Source organism: Centruroides vittatus, unplaced genomic scaffold (assembly GCF_030686945.1).
Source record: "Centruroides vittatus isolate TY-2023 unplaced genomic scaffold, ASM3068694v2 contig_1035, whole genome shotgun sequence".
Lineage (NCBI taxonomy): Eukaryota > Metazoa > Arthropoda > Arachnida > Scorpiones > Buthidae > Centruroides > Centruroides vittatus.
In genome coordinates, this window is record NW_027120673.1 from 612,912 (window position 1) to 634,979 (window position 22,068).

The 22,068-nt window shown below is 25.7% G+C and overlaps 1 protein-coding gene and 1 long non-coding RNA gene across 3 annotated transcripts in view; both read right to left on the reverse strand.

Moving 5' to 3' along the window:
- LOC136969169 (zinc finger and BTB domain-containing protein 45-like) overlaps nt 1-22,068 on the reverse strand; it is a 285,864-nt gene that overhangs the window by 70,495 nt on the left and 193,301 nt on the right. For both annotated transcript variants that reach the window (XM_067263270.1, XM_067263264.1), the window contains exons 5-7: nt 4,019-4,216; nt 3,437-3,637; nt 2,961-3,362 (exon numbers count right to left, since the gene is read on the reverse strand). In XM_067263270.1, the coding sequence (XP_067119371.1) occupies nt 2,961-3,362; nt 3,437-3,637; nt 4,019-4,216 (801 nt within the window). The remainder of the gene's footprint in view (nt 1-2,960; nt 3,363-3,436; nt 3,638-4,018; nt 4,217-22,068) is intronic.
- LOC136969193 (uncharacterized) overlaps nt 18,963-22,068 on the reverse strand; it is a 158,257-nt gene continuing 155,151 nt past the window's right edge. The window contains exon 5 of the long non-coding RNA XR_010879784.1: nt 18,963-19,021. This is a non-coding gene — a long non-coding RNA (uncharacterized lncRNA). The remainder of the gene's footprint in view (nt 19,022-22,068) is intronic.

A 22,068-nucleotide genomic window follows, 5' to 3' on the forward strand; every position in this document is an offset into this window, starting at 1 on the left:
TTAATGAAAAAATATTTTATCACTTAAGAAATTTTTGATTTGACAACATGCAATATCTCTTATCAAACAAAACGGGAGAAATTCTTTCTTGACGACGTATTTTATGACTTTGTTGTTTCTTGTCCGATAGACTTTATAATCCTACTCCAATGACGTACTTTATAACGCATAAAAATTATTCAACTTTAGATATCAAATTATTGGATGAGTTCATTTTCTTAACATAAATGCAGTTTTATTACCTACATTATAGATTTTCATACTAAATATAGATTAAAATATAAAATTTTGAATTAACCCCGAAAAAGAATACAGCGGGGAAATTATTTATTATAAAGGCAGACAAAAACTCGATTCAAAAAATGCGATGTATTGGCCATCTAACCTATTTAAGTAGATATGATAACCTAATTTAAGTAGATTTAATATTTAATTAAAATTTATTACAACAAAATTATAAGTTTAAAAAGTTCTTCAAAAAAATTATTCAGTATAAAATTATATCTGTTTGACTGATCAATGCGATACACAATAAGATTTTCTCTCCTACATGAAAGATTAACTACGTAGATTCTAATCATGAAGGAAAAAATGTAACTAACCAGTAGTTATTTATTGTGACATCATCATAATACCGGGCTACAATTTTTAATCATATTTTAATTTAAAAATAAGCTTTCCGTATCTGTTCTCGATTTTCATCTACCTAACTCCGTTCTCGAGAATAACAAATAACGGACGGACTGATGACGAACAGGCAGATGACAGTGGAAATCTATAAGACTGCCATTAGAAAATTGCAGCCCAAAAACATCGAAATTTGATACCGTAGTACATTCAAAAATGTCTTCTAATCTGTAGCAATTTAATTGTATTTGAACTCATAAGTATAATTAAAATGAAAGTTACAAGAATTAGAATAATAAATTTCGTTTCATTTTCGTCAGTGACTTCACATTAAAAATAATTTTCCTGAACTAAAGAATTAAAAAAATTTGCTAGTTTTAAACTGAGGAAAAAGTTCATTACGTACAAAAAATACTAAATACGCTTTTTCTGCTTTTTATCTTAATAAACAAATAAGAATTCATAGCGAACTTTTCAATAGATTATAATTTTCTTATCAATTTGAGGCGTTCAGCCTAAGCAAATAAATGTAACATTTCTAAATTAAGATAAATTTAAAAGATTTTTAAAGAGGTAATCAATATTTAAATGCTGTACATAATTTAAAAATAGCATATTGAGTTTTCCCTTGATAAATGTAACTACTGTATTTTCGAAGACAATTACAAATCAAACGGGAGACAATTATAAAAACATTCTTTTATAATTTTTTACTACTATTTCAGAAATTCCTATATTTATATTTAAATAAAAATAAAAAATTACAGGCGACAAAAAAGAAAAACTTGTTACGAAGTCAAATAGTTTTTGAAGATTTTTTAATCAATAAACAAAAACTTCCAATTAAAATTTGTTTTCGGTATCAAATTTAATATTCTGACTCAAATTCAGAGAAAGTACATTACTTGAAGCCATTGGGAAGGTAAACTTTATCTTCTCGTATTTTCTGAAATGTTCATTTCATTTTCTAGACTCTTAATAGCTAGGTCCGAATACATTTTTACTTTGTCATTTTTAGATGTTTTGAAAGAATTAAATACGCAAAATAACGTCAACACGAATATTGTTCAAATTTGCTATAAAAATAGCAAATTCCAACAATATTCATGTTGACGTTATTTTGCGTATTTAATTCTGCTTCGTCTATATGACAAACATAAAATCTGATTAAATATAATTTTACAATGTGTCATCTCCTGGAGAGTGTATAACATATTTAAGTGATCTTTAATAATAATAATAATATATATAATCTATATACATTAGCATTAAAATAATATAATTGATATAAATCTACAGTACATAGAATGTTCCTGTAAATTTAGTAATATGAACTTTAATAATATTAAACATTTCTATAATAAGCATTCATCTATAAGCCATTTTTAAAAATCAAAAAGTTTTTATAAATTATAAATAACATTTAAAGGCAGATCTAATTTCTAAATATAATACGTTTCGAAAATATTTAAATGCATCTTGGTATTGAAATTTTAGAATCAAAGAAGATAACGTTTTGTTAAACATTTTAATCTTTGATTATTATAATGAATAATTTAACACTAAAATATTTCTTATAGATAAAAGTAATCATAATAAAAAATAAATAAATAAATATATATTTATGTGTGTGTGTGTTTGTGTGTATATATAGTACTTATGGATTTTTATCATTGCACACTAATTTCTTAATAAAATTCTCATAATTAAAACAAATATATTCTATTAAATTTAATTTTGTGTTCGTTCCATCAATTAACAGATAACCTCCAAGTTTTATATTTACATAAAGAGTAGTATATAAAGTGTATATCTATAAACATTACTCTATAAAATATTGTGTTAATGTGAATTTTTATTATCAAATTCTATAATTTACGTAAATTCTTAAATTGTTTTAAGTGACCAAGGTTAATTTAATAAGAAACGAGGTTTTGAAATGTAATATTTATAAATATTAAAACATTCCTCCAATTTTTCTTTCAATTAAAATGGTCAATCTTCAAATTTCCAAATTACTTTGCAGAAAGGTTAAAAATCCTTGTTTGTTTATACAAAATGTGTTTATGATATTTTGAATGTGTTATAAATTGGTATATTGTATTCAATTTTATAATAAATGCATTTAATTAATTAATTAAGTGTTATATTAATAATAAATAATTGAAAAGATATTTTAAAATTTATAAATTATACGAATTTTAATAGTTTAGTTCATATTTTTAAATACAAAAGATTTGAAATGTTATTATATATTAAACTGCTGTAATTTCATTATTTAAAAACAGGCCAATAAGATTTCTTTTGGACAAAATAATAAACGAAATTCTTACCTAATTCAGATGAATCTTCTTCGGCCATCATAGCTGGTTCATATTGATGAGTAAATTGTTCAGGATGGAATTTCTTCTTATGCAATAATACTGCTTTGCGACTTAATAATGCCTTTCTGCATATATCACAAAAAAACCAAATTTTTTGAGTTGTGGAAGGTTCGCTGATGGTATGTTCCTTTAAATGTTTGGCTAAAGTGACTGGCCAGATAAAAGATTTAGGACAAAGATGACAATCAAACTGTCGCACTCTACACATGGGGTTTGAAGTTAAATGAGAATGAAAATCTGCCAAGCTAGTAATTTCAACATTACAAGCAGCACAATTATGAGGTGGTGAAATGGCACTCAAATCCAAAGACTGATTATTTGTTTCGGGAACTCCAGATGAAGCGAATAAATCTGTGTATCAAGCAAAAACAGTATTTTTTTAAACGTCCTTTCATTTTACTAATTATATTTAAAACAAAGGTTACCTGTGCCATCCAATTCTTCGGATGGTTTTGAAACTGGCGATGAGGGCGGTGGAACTTCTCCTGCTTGACAATGGGAAGCCATATGACTTGTCAATTCGGAGCTGTTGCAAAATACTTTCTTGCATATGGCGCATAATCGGCTACCAGGTTTACGACCTCTCTTCACAGAAGATACTCGGTATGCTTCTGCTATTTCCAATTCTGCACAGAAAAAACACATCTACTGTGGAAATAACACGTTTCACACCAACTGAAATTATCCTGAATTGAAGTATTTCCAATAAGCCTATTTTATTTATCAACACTTCTTTGAACATCATATATAAAATGTTCAATGAAAACTTTCCGTCTATATTAACAGAATATAAATTGATTTAAATTAAACAAAAATCGCACATTTTGATTACAAAAGGATGATTTAAGAAAAATTTTAAAAATTTTTAGATAGCTTTTCCAAATAAGAATAGACAGACAAATAACCCTACCTTTAGCATTTTTGTTTTATTATTATTTTTTTTTTCGTGGAGTTTTCGTTTAGACAAAGAACTATTTACAACTGTAATTATTTACAATAAGACTTACCTGCCCCCATCTGTGCTGGTCCCACGTTGTGCGATTCACGCAGATGACGCTGCAATGCCCACTTCCAATAAAAAGACTGCGAGCAATACATGCATGAAAATTTCTCCCATCCACACCAGTTGACAGATTGTTGCGGTTTATCAACAGGGGTACTGGTTGTAATAGTGATGGACTTGGGGAATTTGACGGGAAGGTCACCTATGGTTGGAGAACGTCTTTATTTAGTACAACGTAGTGTTTCCACTAATTACGGTTTCATTTACATTAGTTCAATAGGGTGACAATTATAAACTATTTTTTTTTTTAACAATTTTTCTATTTATCTTCTTTGACGACACTCGAGATACATTCTTCATTCTTCGTCTTCATTCTGTTCTTAGCAAAGAACATCTTCTACAAGTGACGAGTTTTCTTTGAAGAGGAATATACACTACTAATACAATTGACTATTAAGTGATAGATCACGCTTTATTACTTTTGTGATTTTATTTTTACACTCGTAAAATAGCAGAACAGACGCTAATCATTATATATTTATTTTGACAATTCCCTCGAAATAAGAGAAAACGATCACACTTTCTCATTTTAATAAATTTTTATTGAAATAAATATTAAAATAATATGTAAATAATAATAACACCTTCAATTCTTATAATTATTATTCATTGAAAGGCTTTAAACCATTCGGTAGAATCAATCGATATTTTAAAATAACTGAAAGTAAAAAAACGCAAAAATTTTAAATGCAATGTAATAAATAAAATACAAAACTCAAATTACATTAAGTAATTCGTCGAATTCTTCTTGTAAATAAAATGTTAACTAAATATATTTTACAATTCAAACTTTAAATAGCGTATTTATGTTAATATATCATTTATCAATTGTTGAACGATGTGTTAATCGATTAACTAACCCGACTGCTTTCTAAGAAAAAACAACAATTAATATTTTAAAGAATAAAATAATTAATTATCAAATAAAAATAAAATATCTTAAAGTTAAAATCATATTTAAAAATCCGTTTGAAAAACTTTTATCACTCAAAAATTAATGTAATTAAGTTCTATCAAAGTTATTAAAGTGATGAAATTTTAAAACTACACAATATAATAATGTTAGAAATATGTTCAATTATACATAAACATAAGTTATAAATAGCATTTGATTTTTTAGTTAAAATTTACTTAATATTCTGTATTTTGTTATAAATCTTGAATTTCTTAGATAAATAGTGAATAAACAAAAAATCGATTTTCAGATGTTCTTGATATCCATTAAAACCTTAACTGAATATATATAAAAATCAAATTATTTAATTATAACGAATGTAAAAAACATGTTTTATATTAAAAATTGACTTTTATTCCAATAAAGTGTTGTTCCAAGCGATTGTATAACAGAAAACGTAACTATAAAGTAGAAAAAAATTAAACATTTTGAATGATTCTTTTTATTATTGATCAATATTTTTATTATCACAAGCGCTCTTTACCCTTCATCAGTAAAGGAGGCCATGAACAAAAATTGATATATCACCAATGTTAGAATAACTTTCTCTGTGTACAGATAAAAAAGAAAATAATAATATTATTAAATTTTGAAAGGCTAATAAGTAAAGATAATGAGAAAAGCAAAGAACAGCATTATCGACATACCACAAAATGTCTTCCGTAGTCGATGCTATTCCAATATTTTGAAAAAGTCTCAGAATATTCTTGTTTTATTTCGTTGGACGATTTCACTTTAAAACAGTATCAATTGATAATGCTTAAATTCGACGGCTCAAACTAAAATTCGCTACGCAATTTTTAAAAGAAAAGTAAACGTTAAAATAACTAAGATAATTAAATTCTCTTCTTCGACGAGATACATTCCTGAATATAGTGAAAAATAGAGCAAAAATTGGTCATCTTTAAAATATAGTAATTTAAAATAATTTCCATCAGCATCAGCCGATTTTCAATTATTCCATTCTTTATCTAAATTTCTTATAATTAAAAAAAACGCGTAAATGTTAAAACAACTATTATGAAATAACGCAAGGTTTCTATAACAAGACTTTTTATTAACATACTTCTCTATATCAATTGCCCATATTAAAGCATTAAAACGATATTATCTCAAATTTGTGTATTTTAATAAAATCTATTTATCCAAGGAAATTCACATAATCTTTTTTTTTATAAATAAAATAAATAGAATTAATTTTTTAGAATTTTTATTTTTTTCTTAAAATTACACTGCTGAATATCAGAAATTTAGTCATTTTTTAAAATTATGCGTTTAAAACATTTGACATTTTATTGATCTTTTTATTAATTATATACTTAGAAACAATTTATTTTAAAAAATTTCTTTGACTAAATCTGTAACATGTAGAATTTATATTTTTCAAAAGTTTTCAAGAAAAATGAAGGAACCAAAGAAAGTTTAAGTTTTAAAAGTTTTCAAAAAATACTTTCATTCTGTTAAATTAACCTTAAAGAATTTTAATCATAAAAAATAACCGAAAAAATTGAATAAATTTAAGAATCTTTATCTAATATAAAACAATTTCTAAGTAAAGAATTTTTTAAATTTTACTTTAGGAAATAATAGCACTAATATCTTAAGCGAATTTGTTAACAATCACATTAAACGGAAAATTAAAATTATATAAATCTTTAAATTAGTTTCCTACTATTATAATTTAAACCTTAATAATTTAAGTAGAATTTTTCAAAAAAAAGAGGAAAAATTTCCAATTAAAAAAAATTAAAAATTCCATTTAGTTTTTCGTAATAAAATATGTGAATATACTTTTTAAATGATTTTAATCTACCAATTGTAATTTTAATTAAAACAAATTTAACAAATTAATGTAAAATTATTAATTTTTTGAAAGAACAAAAAATTAAAAAATACTAAACAATAAATTTTTAAAAGGTCTTAAGTATAACAGAATGAAAAATCACGAGTAATATTAATAATGCTTAATTACGCCATTAATTTCGTGTTAAGCATCAGATAAATTAAAAGATAATGCATTTTTTAAATAAACATTTTATAATTATTTTCTGATAGAAACTAAAGAAACGATCCTTCAAATTTCATAAGCATAATTTTATCAAACGATCATATTATTATAATTTTTTTAAATAAGACTTTTTAAGATTTTCGTAAAATTTGTTTTTTTTAAATCACGTTTAATTACTGTTAAATTTTACTTACTTTAACTAACTTTTAGAAATATTTTATGTACTTTGTAACTCCTTCAACATTTCATAAAATAGTACATAATTATTGATAGTAAAAACTGTGATTCTTTTCTTAATATTGATGCTAACATTTTTTAAATGAGATAAATCATTTGAAATAATTTCATACATTTTTAAACTATCTGAATTTCTATATTCAAAACTATTTTTATATTTATTTTAAATGCCATAAACTTGCTGATTAAGATTGCAAACGTTTCAAAAGTGATTCAAGAAAAATAACTACATATTTATTTATCGTAGCATTTATTAAATATGGACTTTTATATCGCTTATATCTAGAAAAGACTAAAAATATATTCCTATATTGATAATATACGCGAACAAATTATATTTAAGATGTTATTTCTATTACAGAAAACCGATTGTGCTGATGGAAATGTTATTTACAAATAAAGTTTACGCTGTATGTAACTATTGAAAATCTATCAAAGACGTAAATACAGAATATTCATTATTATAAAACTAAATTTGAAATTGATGTAATTTCTAGTTTATTTTTTTACGAATTTTTTTATTAACTTAATATTTTAAAACTATAACATATAATGATTAGTGTAATTACTTTCAAAAATGATTAAGTTAATTTGAATTTATTCGACCAATTTTTATCCAAAATATTACAATTGAAATTTGTCAGTTGAGTCATTTCGACGGTGTACAGTGCGACGATCTAAGATTGATGATAATGGCTAAGGTTTTGCGAAGTGAATAAATGTTAAACGACATTTTTAATAGAAGAATTCTACTTAGATTCAACCACTAGAAAGGTTTTATCTTAGCATTTAGAATTCTTTATCCAAAAGCTAATCAACAAGAAATATATAAAACAGACCTTGCTATAGACAGACACATAAGCAAAAATAGAAATTGAAAAACATAAGAAATGCTGTATTCTGTCGTATCGAACACATTTAGTCCCACAAAACAGAAAAAATAACAGTAAAATAGTCATATAATTTATCCATAAAATTAAAACTAACTATGAATATTAACTTTAATCATTCCTGTTGTAAGGTGCAATTAAGGATAAAAAGAAATTATATTTATCATGTTTCTAAAAGCTTTTATTCTACGTAGAAAAAAAATCGTTATTATGTAGATTAAATTTTTTTAAATAATTTTCTAACATCAAAAAGTGTTAATCAATAAAAGTTTCTCTATAATTATTTATAAAATAAATTAAATTAAACCATTATTTTATTTAAAAAATATATAAAATATTGTAAAATTTATAACCGAAATCTGTGACTGAATTTAGTATTTATTTAATAATTAAAATGTATCTATAAACCACTAAAATTCAAATTATGTTGATCATTTTGATACTGTATATGTATTATATTTCACCAGAACTTCCAATAGCATTTTTTTATTTTAAGAATCAATTTAGCTCTGTACCAAATAATAAAAATTTAAGTTTTTAATAAAACAAGTTAAAAATCTATCAATATTCGATTCGTATTAAATAATAAAAAAAAAACCGATATTAATTTATTCACAACGAAAAGACAGAAATAAAAATATTTCAAAAATTGCCATTTATTCGATATATCTGTACAATTTTGGAATGTTCACGTCATTCAACATCGGTAATATTTGTCTATATTCCAACTATTTGTCTGCTGTTTATCACATTTTTTTCTTGCACGATATCCGTGTTGTGATAATCTATGTCTAACTAGATTACTTGGCCAATAAAACACTTGAGGACAAATGGGGCATCGATATGTCTTCCTCTCCGGTGTATGTTTCATCATATGTGTCTTGTAATTTCTGGTATTTGTAAATAGCTTGTTGCAATACGAACAATACTTGTCTTCCGTTAAATATGAATTGCCTGAAAATATATATGACCAATTCAATCAGACACACTAAATATTTTGCTGGAATTGTATGAATAATGATCAAACAAATATAATTAATAGCTGATTAACTGGATAAAACAATTTTATACAACATTGAAGTTATTATTAAACTACAGTGACATTTTTCTATAATTAACTTTATAAACTATTACCAAGTAGTAATTTTTCATAATTTTACTACATAAATTTTTTAATAACAGCTGTCGAAATTAATTTTTTATTTAAAATAAAAGCATTTAGGAAAAATTGTTGTTGACAAAATGTATTCTGCATTTTTATAATTAATAATTATTTTCACTGTAGTTACACACAGTGTTCTGTAATAATTCAGTGTAATATATATATATTTATATATCAATTAATAAAACAAAAATGAATAAATTAATTCTTATATATTCTAAAGAATACCTGTTTACCTGAATTTGGTGAAACGTGTTGCAAGTAATGAAGAATTTAAATGAAGTTTAAGAGGCCTTATTAAAATTTTCATCAATTTATCAATTGTAATTCATCTTGTAGTCATATTCTTTGAGTTTTAATATATATATGTCGTTCAGATGTTTTATTCAATATCTGTGTGTTATTTAAGTTGGAATGATGACGCCGAAGTTTAAGGATAGACTATCGACGCTTCACTCTCATTATGATACATTGTGCAATGACGACTGAGATGATGGAACCAAATGAACTGTTTGCCACACACATGGCAATGATATGAAGATCGGGGTTGAGTATGAGTCTCCATATGATGAAGCAAACAAAGATGGGAAATAAATTTCTTGTGACAAAATGTACAAACGAAGTCCCAGGTAGGAGACAGGCTGGCAATGAGTCCTTCCAATCCAGCCAATGCATTCGACTTGCCTGCAGGGGGAAGGGAGGTAAATCATGCTTTAGTGATAATATAATAGCAATAAATCGTCCATCATTAAAACACATATGGATTGGGCATTGTTTCTTGTAGAATGTGTAAGAATATTTATGTAAATTTTGTTTTAAATAAAATAAATCACGTTTAAAGATTTTGATATAAAAAGTTATTTATTAAAAATTTGTCCATACTGTTGAAAAATATCCAAACATTTTCGAAGAAGCTTTTCAAAATAGAATATTTATTCTTGATGTAGTAGCCACGTTGATTCTGAAAAATAAAATGCTACAAAGCAGGGCTAAAATATAAATTATTTTAAATAAAAATTGGAATTCTGTAGATTAATATGTACCAAAAACTTTTTGTACAACCATTGCAATCATATATTAAATATTTTACTGTTTTATTTTAAAATATATAGTTAAGCGTTTTCAAATATTAGGCCCAACCTACACTTTTTTCAAAAATTTCCAAGTTAGTTTAGAAAAAAACAGTTAATTAACAAAGTGCGCTTTTCTTTTTCGATCCTATTCACTGGCTTCAGTTATAATGAAATATAACGCATTTAAAACGTTATTGTCATTTTGGATTGCCAAACATTATCATGATTGATATTTATTATTTTTTTTTTCTTAAGATGAACTTAACTGATACATTAATACTGTTACACTTATACATTTATGAATTACTGTTAAAGATTTAATCGAGTTTTAGGAATTATTTAATTTTTAATATTAAATTCGTTGAAAAAAAAGGAAGCCAAATATTTCGAAAAGAAATGCGCTCGAAACTATTAACGATTATTAGGTTTTTTTGCGCGATTAAACAAATTTCAACTACTACGAGGTAGTCTGTATTTTGATTTGTCCCAAATTTTTAGACAGTTTTCTAAAAACTCATTTCCCTTGAATGCACTGTTCTACAATGACGCAACAAATGATGGTGCCACGTGAATTCTCGGCCACAGATTTGGCACCTATACTTCGGTCGAAGAGAGGCATGTAAGGCGATGTGTTTTCGCAGATAAGTCTTGGTAGAGAAGGATTTCTTGCAAACAGGACATATTACATCGTACTTCTTCTGAGCCATCACGTGTCTTCCTGAAGAAGGAAACGGTGTTTGCATTACTGCTAATACAATATAACTAATTAAAGTCACTTATATTATCGCAATAAGGCAACCTTAATAGGACGGAATTTTTTTCCTTTTTTTGAAAATTTTAACAAGACATCCAACGTTTTTTAAAATATATAACAATAACGCCTAAGGCACTGAGATTAAAGAATATTACTTGGTTAATAAAAATATATACATATCTAATATATAATTTAACAGCAATGTGTAAAACAAGTCGCCATGTATGTTAAAAAGTATTAATATTCGCTTTAGCGCATGATTTCTATAAAAAACACAACAATAATTTCACACACGATTTGATTTTCCAAGCTCATGAAAGTTTTTTCGTTTTGATTTGTTTAAATTTAAAAAAAAATCCTTTTAAAATAAAATTGAAAATTTAACAAATTAAATTTTTCATCGTGCTTTTGTTAAATTGAAATTGAGATTTTTTGCTCCTGAGTTTTTCAAAAACCGATATTCATGTGTTATGTCACCAAGGTAGGCTAATTTTGCGGTAGTTGGCTGGACGACCTCGGCAAGGTCCGTCTTCTGTTATATTCAATTCCCCCCGATACCTCCGATGCCAATCATAAACGGCGGATTTTTTCAAAGAATTTTCGCCATATTTATGACGCAGTAGTTTGATTGTTTCGGCAGCACTTCTACCAAGTTTGACACATTTCTTGATCAATTGACGTTGTCCTTCCGTTCTCGGCAGCATGTCTGTAAAAATACAACGGATAAAACAAAATGAACTCGACCATAAAATTATTAGCTAAGGGCACAGACACCTTCCCATGACGGTATCATGCACCTAGGACTAAAATTAAAACCTCTTTTAAATTAATATTACTGAAAATAAAATAAAAATAAATAAATAAATAAATAGTAATAATAATAATCGAATTTAAATAGTTTAATAATGACGAATGTGGTTTTAAAAAAACATTTTATTCGTTCCAATAATGTTTAATAATGAAAATAATTCGATTCGTACGCAAAAAATTACGCTTAAACATGCATTAAAAATAAGTTAACAAAATAACTAAGTAAATAAATAAATAAAATAAATAAATAAACAACAATGTTTCCTAAAAGTTCATTCAAAAAACAGTTCAAATAAACAACAGATTTTTATCGGACGTTAACATGTCAGTAAATTTTAGATCTTATAAAAATGTTCGTTTATGAAAAAAATCAACATTGTATATAAGAATCGCGTGTAAATTGTATAAGTTTTATTTGTCAAAACGTACAAAACATTTAGATTTAATATAAAATCACTCCCTGGACAATGAACGTAAAAAATAAATTAAAAAAAACATTGATAACTTAAATATTTCCGACCTGTATATACTTCAATGAACGCGTCATGATCTATCACCAATTAAAGGGCTAATTGGAGATTTTTCGATGAATGTTCCTACAATGTCGATAAAGATGATGACGCCAGGAAAATTCTTTTCTGCAAATCTCGCATCGAAACTTGAGTCGGAAGGAAGAATGAAGTTGTTGATGTCTTTTCAGGTATCCTTTAGTTGTGAAAGATTTCCTGCACGTAGGACAGATTCCGCCAGTTCCTGTAGGTGGACACAATGAATACTGACAATACACTCAAACACCTAGGCCTACTATAAGTTATTGTAATGACTATCTTTTAAACTTCATATTTCCACCCCTCTGATTCATAAGTAAAACATTTGCGTTTAAAATCGGGGTTTGTTTCCGAATGCATGCGAATTGTATGATTATCAATATAATACTTGGATTTAAATAATTTCCCGCAAATGGAACAACCGTACATTTTTCTATTAGCAGAATGTACTGTCTGTTCGTGTCGCCGACGATTGCTGCTGCTTGTGAATTTCTTTCGACAGTAACCACATATGAAGGTCTTCATTAAACGTTTTCTTCTTTGCACCATCAGATTTTTGATATCTGAAAAAATGGATCGAAATATTCACTCCAATTTTTTACCTTATTAAAAGTTACATTTACGTACAGTAAGTATATTATGTGATCATAATTAACATTATTCATAATAGATCATCTGTTCACGTGCCTAATATTTATTTAAAATTAGTGTTAATAATGAAGACTGTAATTTTGATCTACTCGTTAATAAATTAAGTTAAGCTAATCTTCAATTCGAATGTATAATTATGAATTAACAGTCAATCAAATTATAAATCATTAATTAAAAATATTCCTTTAAAACTTAATTATTTATTTTCGATATATGTAAACTTTATTTCTACAGATATATTTATATCTACATATATATATATATATATACATATATACTTTATATACAGTATATACATATATAAATTCGTGTTTTACCAATAGTTGTTGTTTTCAAATGGACACACACGTTATGTACTTGACACTATGTATTTAAACTGAAAAATACTTAAAGAAAAAATGAATTCATATAATTTTCTTAAATAATATTAATGAATTTCGTTTAACGTAAATAAAAATATATTACTTCTGTGATAGAGTTATATTAAATAAATAATAAAGAATTAGCCAATAAATAATTAAATTATTAAAATGTTTTAATGAATGAACATAACATCTGCATTATTTAACAAGTTATCATTTATTTCCTTTTATATTTCGAAGTGGACATGAATTCTTCATGTGGACTGGTAATGACTTCTTCCACTTGAATTTCTCGAAGCATAGTGGACAATGGTAGACTTTGTTGTCATGACTGTGCATATGTTGACGAACCAGATCCTTCGACTTGAATCCTTTGGAACAGATACAGCATCGGAACTTGAGCCAGCTGGGCTCGTGCACTGTCCACTTTCTTGATTCTGTAAAGGGCAGAGGTCAGTGGTTGGTAGTCCTATAACTGGTTCCTTAAAACACTACCATACACCTAGTAGAAAGTAGTTTAGGTAGCTTTACAAACTGTTATATAACCACACAGAGTCAAATGGAGACCAAAAAAAATAAAATATTTATTGATCACCGTAGGTCTGAGTACAGGATCTAAAATTTATAATTTTAATTCCATGATCATTTAAATTACCTGTAATTTATAATTCTATAACTAATTATATTGTAAAAAATTGCTTGCGAATGAAGAACATAAAACTATTAGAATTTTAAATTCACTATAACTGCTTAATAATTATTTATTACACATAATATATATATTTATTTATTTATTTATTTACGATTAAAAAATAACAGAAAAACAGTTATGATTATCGTTTATATTGCTAACAAATATCGAATTTTATTAAAAATTAAACAATAATTTATATAATTATTTGAATTCTAAATAATACTAAATGATAAGCCTTTGCATTTCTACTTAATAACTCTCTTATTATCAATCTATAGTTTTAAATAACTTATAAAAGAACAAATATATATCTAATGCGCGAAGTTGTTTACAATATATTAAAACTAAATTTGAGTATTATTATTATTATTATTTTTTTTTGGGAAGACTAATTCTATTTACATTAATTGAAACAAATTAAGATACGCAATAAAGCCCGTGTTTCTTCTGGGTGTGTTTCAATAATGCAGCGTCGTACATAAAAGTCTTATCGCATAATTCACATTTGTAGCGAGAGATGCCTTCGTGTACCTTGCGATGATGATAGAGACCCGTGACGAACGAATATGACTTGGCACATACGTCACATCGGTAGATCTTCCGAGCCTTCCTGTGACTGTCCATGTGTCGCTGTAACGTCTGTTTATTGAAGAACAGCTTCTTGCAGACTGGACACTGGGGACGTTGGCGGAAGTAAGTTGATGTCTGACGGAAAGTATCTGAAAATTTGATAGACGACATTCACCAGTACATTCCCACTTACTACAGTGAAAAAGTGGAAAAATTAAGATAGTAGTAATAGTAGTAGCAGTAGTAGAAGTAGGAGTATACAGTATAATACATAATAAATAGCACAGACAAAATACAGTGGTCACATTAATTCGCATAGGTCTATTTCTATTTCGGTAATTTAGGAATCAATAGTAGACTAGTAAAAAGTCACTCTGCTCGATTCCGAATTGTTTCGACGGCAGAGAAACATATATAAAGATTATTTAAGTCAACAGTTGTATTATCACTCAACAAGAAATAAAACTTTCTTTGTCAATTCAAGGAATGTTTGGTTTAAATGCTTTAAATATGATATTGAAAAACACATTAGCCGTCTGATATATACATATATATATAAATCAATATATGTCAATGAGGCCATCGTATACATTCTTACCATTCGTTTAGCTGTGTGTGTGTGTGTGTGTTTATATATATATACATATAATTGTTTATATATATATATTTATGAATTAATAATCACAACCAAAAGTGTTGAGGTAAAATTGAATTAGAGTCTCGTAACGAAATTGGTCTTTTCATTACTCCCAGACTTAAAAAAATAAGGAACTTTCTAAAACGATTGAGTTTCTTTTCTATTCTAACGTGGTGGTGGAGGTGGAAGCGACGGAAGGGAAGCAGCGTAATGACCGTGGGCATGTCGTTTGTGTCGATCCAAGTTATCTTTCCAACTGAACCATCGGGTGCACAGATCACACTCATAAACCCTTCGAATAGCTGCATGGATCTCGGCATGTCGTTTCAGATTGCACTTTTCACTGAAGGTGCGATGACACACTTCGCATTGATATGACTTCCGGATTCGTAATCTCTCTGAAAATACACTCATTTTTTTTAGTGTTTCGGCCAATATATTACTTAAATTATATTTATTAAGAGCTTAATTTCTAATACGTACAATCTTATTCTATTTCACTAACGTCATTAATGAATAAAACTATGTATTTTGGTGATAGATAATTCTTGATTACTTCGTGATTCTATGATGAAAATTTAATTATAAAATGTGAATATTTTAAATTTGAAAAAATGAAAATATAAGGGAGATAAACTTAACCATAAAAATATCCGATTGACGCAAAAGTTCAATACTGACACTCTGATCGAATATCATAATTAAAATTTAATATAAATTATTTGGTACAATTAAAAATTTCATTAATTTATTATTCAAAATAACCACATGTGTAAATTCTTAAAAATATCCAGCAAAATATATATAGATATATATTACTTAATTTTGCACGGAAATTTAAAATTCACTATTATATTATTTTCTTAAATTTATTTTTTTATCCAAAATATTATATATATATATATATTTTTTATATAATAATTTCAAATCAAAAAATTTATTTAAACATTTACATTTCAAATTTAGATTTAAAAATAACAATAATTTACAGAGCGAACTTAAACAGAATAATAAATGAGCTGTCAAAACAGGTACTTTAACATCATCAAAACTTTTTTAGTTAAATTTTTTAAAAAACTAAACATTTTAAAATCTTCTAGATCCATCTACGGTTTATTTACAATATAAATAAATAGCATAGTATAAAGTACAAAAATAAATAAAAGCATAATCAAAACATATTTGTACCTTACTTTTGCATTAGTAAATGCATTAAAAAGGACATCTATATTAACAAAAATTAATTTCATAATTGTGACTTCCGTTTGTGTTTGCTGTTATTAAAGCAATAAATTAAACAATATAAAAATATTATAAAATTTTTTATTAAATTATTAAATTTCAAAAAAGTTCCTGTTTTGTTGCCCACGAACTTGTTGCTATCCGAGTTTGAATTCAAATATACAATTAAAAAACATTAACCATGTTAACTTCATAAAAAAATACGAAAGCGTATTTTTTTCTTTTATAACGTAAAGTTTACTAAGAAAGAGTTAGTAAATAATCACTAAAAAATAAAACATATTTTTAAAAGATTTTCTTCATTGAGAATAATGATGAATCTAAATCTACCGCATGAATTAAGTTCTAATGAAAGGAATGACATATAATTAATTATTCATGTAAATTTTATTTCACCTAGATACACAACATTTGCAATTTGAAAACTGTTTACAAATAAACAATAGAGCACGTATCGAAGTAATAATAGGCAAAATCTTTGATTGGACACTAAAATTCATTAAATTAAGAAAATGTAAAAGTAAGACTACATGCATAATCAAAACATTCAATTACATACAATGATACTAATAAAGTAAAGATTTGGCACATTTTTCTACATTGCAATAACAAGTTCTTTGGTTTATAAAAACGGATTTAACAAAGATGCATGGCTCGGCAAGCCATGGATGCCATATGCCTATTTAAAGTACTTTTATCGTAAAAAGATTTCAAACAATAAGGACAGACAGGTCGCCTTCGTTGCTGCGTTAAATATAGAGTAGATGTTCTCCTTCGTCCGCAAACCGAGCTTAAGAATCCATCCATCCAATCGGTCGAGTAAAGTTGGATCTCTGCAACAACAAAACTAAATTACACACAACACAACACAAAAACAACAACCACAAAGAACATTGATCAATATATATATATATATATTCTAATAAAAGAAATAAATATGTTGTGAAATACACTCAACACAGTTTTAATATACTTAAATTTTCAAAATAGCACAACTGTTCTGAGTGATAAACACTTCAAGACATAAGATCTATGTAATAATTCGCTCATTTTACCTAAAGACACACTTTATCCTAAAAATATATTGAAGAGGTCTTTTACGTAACAATAAAAATTGAAAATGAAACATTCGAAGAAAGTTTCCGAAAGGTACCGGTACATATATTTTTAAATATATTTAGTTTAAAAAAATTACAAATTCTCGAAAAATATAGTGTATAAGTTTATTTGTCTAAAATATTGACAGGAAAAATTCATTTTCGATAGTTACTTGGGTAATGATCAAGAATAAATGCGTAGAAAAGTATTTAATATCGTTATTCGCAAACCGCAATCATGTATATTAATATGTTATTTGTACGATATATATGTTTAATATGTTATTTTAATAACGATGTTAAATAATTATCTACGTGTAAATTTATATAAGATATATAAAACATAAACCTATGATACGTAACTAAAGAAAATTGAAAATTTTCATCATCATCGTCGTATAAACAAACAGGACAAATTACGAAAAACACGTTTTGTAATGCAGAGAATACGATTTAGATATTTCATTTACGGCAATTTTAATACTTATTTTATTTAAAACTTGTTTTATTATGATTTAAAATATAATTACATTGCATTGCAAAAATGAAGATTATATTATCTGTATACGATTTCATAAAATAAATTTCTTTAATTGTCTTGATATTTGAAGTCACCTAATGAAAAAGTTAGAAAAATTATTTCTAAGATGAATTAATATTGTGTAATTTGTTTTCATCGTAATATAATTATTTATCAAAATTTATATGCTTCTGGTAAACGAATGTATAATATAATTTAAGCACTAATTTGCAAAATGATGCTCCTGTAATTAAAAATATGAGTAAGAACAACTTTTTCTATCCGCTCACTTTATTAACAAGCGAAATAACAAAAACAATTTTATATGTAAAACGACTTCAACAATAGTATTCATGTTGATTAATAAACCAAAAATAAAAATATCTTATAATTAAAAATGAAAACATTTTCGATATATACATATATTATGTTAAATGAGAATAAATTTACTAATAAATAATCGAAGATCTAAGTAATTTTAATTTTATATAAAAGATGTTTTTCTTATAAGAGAGAAATACAGAAAAAGATATTTTACATCCAGAGCTAACAATATATACATCTGATAAGATAATTTGTAACTTTTACTCTTATATTATTTGTAAAATATTTAATAAAACGCAATATAACAAGTTTATAATTATTTTATATAATTTAAATGATATTAACTGATTGGAAACAGCATATTTTCAAAATTTCCTGATTAATAGTCTCTTCCGAGAACATCTTCATATCACCTGTAAATTAAAAATAAAATTTCCAATTAAATATACATTTTAACAAAATTCTACATTAATATTATGTAAATTAAAATTGTCATTATTTTAATATGTTTTAATATTTATTTTTCTAGCAAAAAATATAAACAAATTTTGCTTTAGTATATTTGATCGTTTCATAAATTGCTAATAATTAATAAAAAACGTAAATCAGTTTTATAAAAAGCTAGGTAATTTTAAACGAAAAATACAACGTATTTGTGCTTATTAATTTTAAAATGTGTATATAAAAGAAAACTTTTTTATAGAATAAGCATTTAAAAAATTAGTAAGTTTTTTACTATCTGTTCTAGTATCAATGCCAAATCGTTTTTATATTTTAGTTTTAAAATTCTAAAAAGGAAGATTTTTGTATAAATGTTAAAATAACTCTTACGTCTTTTTTTCCTATATATTAAATCTCAAAAATTACCAAAAACACAATTAGCGTGATTTACATAGCAAATGAGAAAGATTAATAAAATGTTTGATTCTTATTTTCATTGTTGACAGACGAGACTACATTTTTGTATATATATTTTTTCAATAGATGTAAGTTTCACCGCTCTTTTTAAAAGCAAACAAGGTTAAGGTTGCTACAGTACACACTTGCTAATCAGGCCCTCAATAATTCGATATACCCTTCCCCGTGCAATTCCCTATGCCAGTGATCTCCAACTTTTTTCTGAGAAGAATCATGTGCTCTATAAAAGATATAGTCAAAGATTAAGATTAAACATTTTTTTTGTTTGTATTTCTAAATAATAATAGACATAAGTCAATTAAAATTTGCAACTGCTTTTTCGAAAAAACGTTATCAAAATTCAGGATAAGTTTTGTGACGACAATATTAAAATCTCATTTAGATATTTGTTGGACAGTAATGTCCGATATTTTGATTTTGTATATTTTATTTTCGGAAAGATTAGTTCGTAAAGGTATATACAAAAATAAACAAGAAATATCTCCGGGCAAACTTTTTAAGACTTAAAAAGTTCTCTTGTGACAGAAATTTATAAAAATTTAACAAACTTCCCTCTTTAAATATGTTTTTATTGAAACATGTGTCATTTTAAGCAAGTTCTATTAACTCGAGCCTGAGCCTGCTTTTAAAAAGCTCATATACCTTGAACTACCTCACATGTCGGTACAAACAAGCTACACGAGTCGGATAAATATTCTTCGGGAACCGTATTTGGTCGCGGGGCTATGGATACCCTGGTATATGCGCATCTATTTCCACGAAAATGTTAATCATGTCACAATCCTGTCACTCTAATTTCATTTCTATGTATAGCATTGCTGAAAATAACTGCTTTGTTTATACAGTTGTTTAAACAAATATAAATTATTTGTTAGCATTTTTCTTCATTTCTTTATACAGTATTTCTGTAAATAATTCGGCTGTCTACAAACAATAGACGCGTCATGTCGGCGCGCTGGATTATTTGCTTGAAAATGAAATGTAACTTACATTCCTATATTTTTAAGCAATGAACGATTTCAATAAGCACACTTGGAAATAATTATTTATTTATATTTATATATAAATAAAAATTAAAATATTAGTATTGGTTAAATGTTTTACTCTCTTCCTATTCATTCAGTTCTTTCATTAAAAACAAAATTTAATGTGAATTTTTACTTCTAATTATGAAACTTGATGTAAAAGAACTGTCCCTATATAACTTAATATCAATCTATTTTTGGTATACCATAATTTATTTTATGACTATTAATAATTTAAAGAAAACTACAATAAAAGCTTTCTTCATAAACTTCTGTGCGTATACACAGAAGTTTATGAAGAAAGAATTCAAATACCTTTCAAATTACAACACAATATTAATAAATTTTAAGTTAATTAATAAATTTAAAAATCATTCCATTAACGTTCTTTTCTTTCCATACTAAATAAACTAAAACAGATTAAATACAAATGCATGAATTAAAATTAAAACTTTTCTGTTAGAGAGAAACAAAAACATAATTCTTTATATAATTAAAAGTTTTTATTAAGATTTTAAAAATTAATTATCATGTTTAAAATAATGACTATGATATTCATCTGAGATTATCATAATCTATATTACAAAACAATGTTAAAATCATGTAAAAAGTTTATTTAAAATTTTTGCAACTTGAAGTTTATATGAGGCATTTTCGGTCTTATAACATTTAGATAAATTTATAAAATAATAATTTTTTTAAAAGCTGATGATTTCATGAAAGATTTCATATAACTTAGAAAATTGTATAACGGACTACTCGCATATAAAATGCAAAAAATCCATTTCAAATTTAAAAAAAAAACTTTATATTATTTCACATAATTTTTTAAAATGGATAGACAGACTAGGACTTTATTTAAACTTTCAACACAGAATAACTATCCATAAAATTCACATATTAAAAATTAGAAGAATGTGTTTATATAAATTAAAATTTCATAAATGAATTTCATCAAAAAAAGAAATATTTCATACAAAAAACAATGTCAAACTTGAATTTAGTACCACCAGCCTCTAAAAATAAGACTAAACGCGACTGTGGTGCTAAAACCGAAGCATAACGAACAATAAGAATTATATCGGTTCTGGTAATGAGGTCTGCACACAAATCTGAGATTGAGACTAAAATGTCAAGTTAATTGGCAATAATAATGTCATCGCAATGAAAAACCAAACTCTTACTTATTCACAGATATTAAAGACTTCTCTAATATTGTAAGATAGTTCGTAAGTATTCATCGACGTTATGTGAGGGCAATGATTTATATATACACATTTATATATTTAGTGCGATATTGTAGTTTTACTGCATTTATTTGGGAGAAGATAACTGTTTTGCTGTTTCACTTCTTTTGGAATAATTTATCATTAAATTTTAAAAACATAACAAATTATCTATATATTCTATTTTTATATTTTTGTTTCGTTGTGCATTGATAGTAATTTTAAACACAAGTCAAATAAAATACCTTTTATATTTTAATTTGAAACCATTTATACAGTATTGAAGACCAA